At 34.8% G+C, this 3,716-nt stretch overlaps 1 protein-coding gene across 1 annotated transcript; it reads left to right on the top strand.

The window, feature by feature from the left end:
* Positions 1–269: 269 nt before the first annotated feature.
* Positions 270–3,272, top strand: LOC107954724 (60S ribosomal protein L5). The gene is made up of 9 exons (XM_016890373.2): positions 270–405; positions 1,038–1,107; positions 1,185–1,276; positions 1,506–1,632; positions 1,713–1,792; positions 1,890–2,006; positions 2,346–2,480; positions 2,625–2,794; positions 2,907–3,272. Exons 1-9 carry the CDS (start codon positions 403–405, stop codon positions 3,013–3,015), a joined length of 903 nt encoding a protein of 300 aa, XP_016745862.1. The 5' UTR covers positions 270–402; the 3' UTR covers positions 3,016–3,272.
* The last annotated feature ends 444 nt before the right edge of the window (positions 3,273–3,716 follow it).

Below are 3,716 nucleotides of genomic sequence, written 5' to 3'. Positions count from 1 at the left end.
TAAATATGAGTAGGGTTATGAAAAAGTGAAAGAAAAGAGAAGAAAGAGAGGGGAAAATAAAGGGAATTTTTTTAAAAAAAAATTTGTTTTCGAAAAGTATTAAAAAATTTTATTTGAAATAATTATATCAGTTTGCATTATATAATTAACAGACTCGGTAATAAAAAATGATAAATTAATAATATTAAGATCATATCATAACTTTTTAAAGATAAGAATGTAATTTAAACAATATAAAAGCCATTAAACCTAACGTGGGTCAATAATAAAAAAAAACCAAGAAAATCAATCGTGGCCGTTGATTTACCGATATAAAGTCTCGCTAGGGTTTTAGAAATATAACACCTTCTCTCTTGGCAGAGCCACAAGACTCGGCCGCTTAAAAAAACCAGGGTGAAAGCCATGGTAATACTCTCTTCACAATCGTTTTCCGTTTTTGTTTTTTTTCTTCTAATTAACACCATAGTTTAGCTTCGCATTTTGCATTCTAGATCTCATTGTATATGTTATTTATCTCCAGTTTATAATGTCAGATCTTTGCACAATTTTGTTCGAGAAAAGGATCAATAGAATCAATTATAAAATCTGTTGTTTTGTTGCCTGTAACAGAATCAAGTGTGTTTTAAGCAGTATCTGATTTTCTGCTGTTAACTCGAAGGTTCTTTGTAGTTTAAGTGTATATTAAGCAGTTTTGATATTTCGCTGTAAACTCGAAGGTTTTATGGAGTTTAACTAATTTCAAATTTCATTTGCATTATTTTTTTCTACTTTTATTTCATTTTCCTTCTCGCTGATAAGCTGTCCTGAGATTCAAAGTCAGCAGCGAGAAGTTAAAAGGCTTAAGGTTGTAAGTTCCTTTTATTGAATAAATTTAGGTAATATTTGGTTGTTAGTCTTGTTTTAGTTTTTCACATTCGTAAAATATATTAAACATGTGTTTGTGGAAGGAAATATTGTCTTAGATTACTACCAATTATTTTCTTTCTTTATTATATATGCTTTCTTCGTTTACTGAGTTTGTTAGTTTTATGCTACAGCCTTTCGTTAAAGCTCAAAAGACCAAGGCTTATTTCAAGAGATATCAAGTTAAGTTCAAGAGAAGGCGAGGTACTATAATTAGGCCTATATCTGTATAGGATCACACTTACTGTTTTGATGTTGTAATAATTGTTTTAATCTTGTAGAGGGCAAGACGGATTATCGGGCCAGGAATCGTCTTATTAATCAGGACAAGAACAAATACAACACCCCAAAATATCGTTTGGTTGCACGATTTGTATCCTATTTCTGACTTATTTTTTCCCTCATCATTTTGTTTGCATTGTCTATCCCAAGCAGCACTTGTTTATGTTATTTATAGTGAATAATTTCTGTTTGGGTTGAGGGTATACTGTTTAGACATATAGGCTGCTGAATGTGCTGAAATACCTTGGTTAATTCAAAATGTGATTATTTGTTCTTTTATGGGTTTCTAGTTGATACTTTAACCTTAACATATTTATTAGACCAACAAGGATATAATTGCACAAATCATACATGCTAGTATTTCTGGTGATATAGTTCTTGCAGCAGCTTATGGACATGAGCTTCCTCACTATGGACTTGAAGTTGGCCTTACAAATTATGCAGCAGGTGGGATTTACTTTACTAGATGTTAAGGTGATCTTTTTCTTCTGTTTGAGGATATTATCTTAATGACATTTTGGACACAGCTTATTGTGTTGGACTCCTTTTGGCTCGCCGAACACTGAAGCAGCTGGAGATGGATGCTGAATATGAGGGCAATGTTGAGGTATGCATTTGCCATGGTTTCTGAGGTGTGAAGATATACATTTTTTTTTCAGAGGGATAATAAGTATGTCGAAATTATGATTGGCACTTGCTTACAGGCAACTGGGGAGGACTACAGTGTTGAACCAGGAGAGAGCAGGAGGCCTTTCCGATCTCTCCTAGATGTTGGTCTTGTCAGAACAACCACTGGTAATCGTGTTTTTGGTGTGCTCAAGGTATATTGGAATCCCTTTCTATATGATATAAATGTCGTGAATCTAACTTTGTTCATTGTTTTTTCTATTTTATGTGCATAAAGCATGGTCTTGTCTTGAGGTTAGGTTGTTAAATTCTGGTAGTGAGTAGTTTTGTGCATAGTGGAGCTCATATGAAATGTTGTTCTCGTTTTTGTGCTGCAAGGATTCTTTTAGTTTTTCTTTCTAAATCAATGGCTTTGCTGCCTGTTTCCAGCTGAAGAAAGCCACTCCTAGTTATTGTTTGGCTTTTAAAATTTCCACCTATACCATCTCTATATTTAACTTTGGCATGTATTTATTCTTTGCATTTCCTTTTAGGGAGCTTTGGATGGAGGAATTGATATTCCTCATAGTGAGAAGAGGTTTGCTGGATTTAACAAGGACAGTAAGCAACTTGATCCTGAAGTTCATCGCAAATACATTTATGGTGGCCATGTTGCATCATACATGAGGGTAAGATTTAAGAATTTTAAGTAGTTAGAGGAAAGTAATAATGGTGTTGAATCTCTCCTCTTTGGGCGGTTGGGTTTTGGGGTGTTAATTTGACAATGTTTTATGTTGTATCTGTGTGAAAGTCTCATTTTGTCAAGTTGACAGACTTTGATGGAAGATGAGCCAGAGAAGTATCAGTCTCACTTCAGTGAGTACATAAAGAGGGGCATTGAGGCAGACAACTTGGAGGGAGTTTACAAAAAGGTTCATGCTGCTATTCGTGCAAATCCAGAAGCCAAGAAATCTGAGAAGCCACCTCCCAAGGAACACAAGAGGTATATAACTTCTTGCCACTAAACTGGCTTTGTTATTATCATTTGAATGTTCATTTAAGTTTTTGTCTTGAAGAATTTCAAGTCTGATGTAATGTTGGTCTGTGCACGATAGGTACAACCTGAAGAAGCTGTCTTATGAGGAAAGGAAAGCCAAGTTGATTGATAGGTTGAAAGCTCTCAATTCAGCTGCCGGAGTTGATTCTGATGAGGATGATGAGTAAATTGCTGGAGTTGATAATATGATGCTAAGGATGAGGATAATGCTGAGTAGACTCGGAAATAGAATTTGGGGCATGTTTTGCCCTGTTATCTTTGGTTTTGATGCTATAATTTACTTTAAAAACCTGAATCTTGGCTTGCTTTTGCTTATTAGGGATGACAAACTAGCCCTTTCCCCTGCGGATCCTCTGGTTTTGGGGGATTGCGCTTTCAGTTATTTGGTACTTTTATTATATGAGCACTACTGGGCATTTTGTTATGTCATAATCTTCGGGGTGATTGCCTTTCTATCAAATGACTTCGTCCTATCTCATGCCTACTGTAAAAAATAAGTGGTCACCATTAGGCAATACGGGTGGGTTCTCGCATTCGTGTGGGATACAGATGATAGATGAGAGCTTAGTTTTAATGGTTAAGATGGTAACGGTTTTGCCTACGTAAGGTTGAGAACATGGAGGATATAGAATACGGGGATTTTTTATTGGATGAGGAGTAGTCAATATTTCAATATAGCTTCAAGGCACTTGTATCTACGCTTTAGACGCTCAAAAAGAAGATAAGGATTTTAAAGTATGATTTGAGATGAAGAGTTGATTTTATTAACTTGTTTATTTAATTAAAAATATACATAAGCATAATTTTGTAATAATTAAGGTTGACACATATAACCCCTTTGAAAAATTTTCACTAGATTTTTGTCAGG

This window comes from Gossypium hirsutum, chromosome D07 (genome assembly GCF_007990345.1).
Source record: "Gossypium hirsutum isolate 1008001.06 chromosome D07, Gossypium_hirsutum_v2.1, whole genome shotgun sequence".
In the NCBI taxonomy this organism is placed as follows: Eukaryota; Viridiplantae; Streptophyta; class Magnoliopsida; order Malvales; family Malvaceae; genus Gossypium; species Gossypium hirsutum.
This window is presented reverse-complemented; position numbering and strand designations above follow the sequence as displayed.

What these genes read in the sequence shown, in the direction of transcription:
- LOC107954724 (XM_016890373.2), top strand. An exon ending in TAAGTTCAAGAGAAGGCGAG is followed by an intron (nt 1,108 to 1,184) that starts GTACTATAATTA and finishes TTAATCTTGTAG; the next exon opens with AGGGCAAGACGGATTATCGG. An exon ending in AATATGAGGGCAATGTTGAG is followed by an intron (nt 1,793 to 1,889) that starts GTATGCATTTGC and finishes ACTTGCTTACAG; the next exon opens with GCAACTGGGGAGGACTACAG.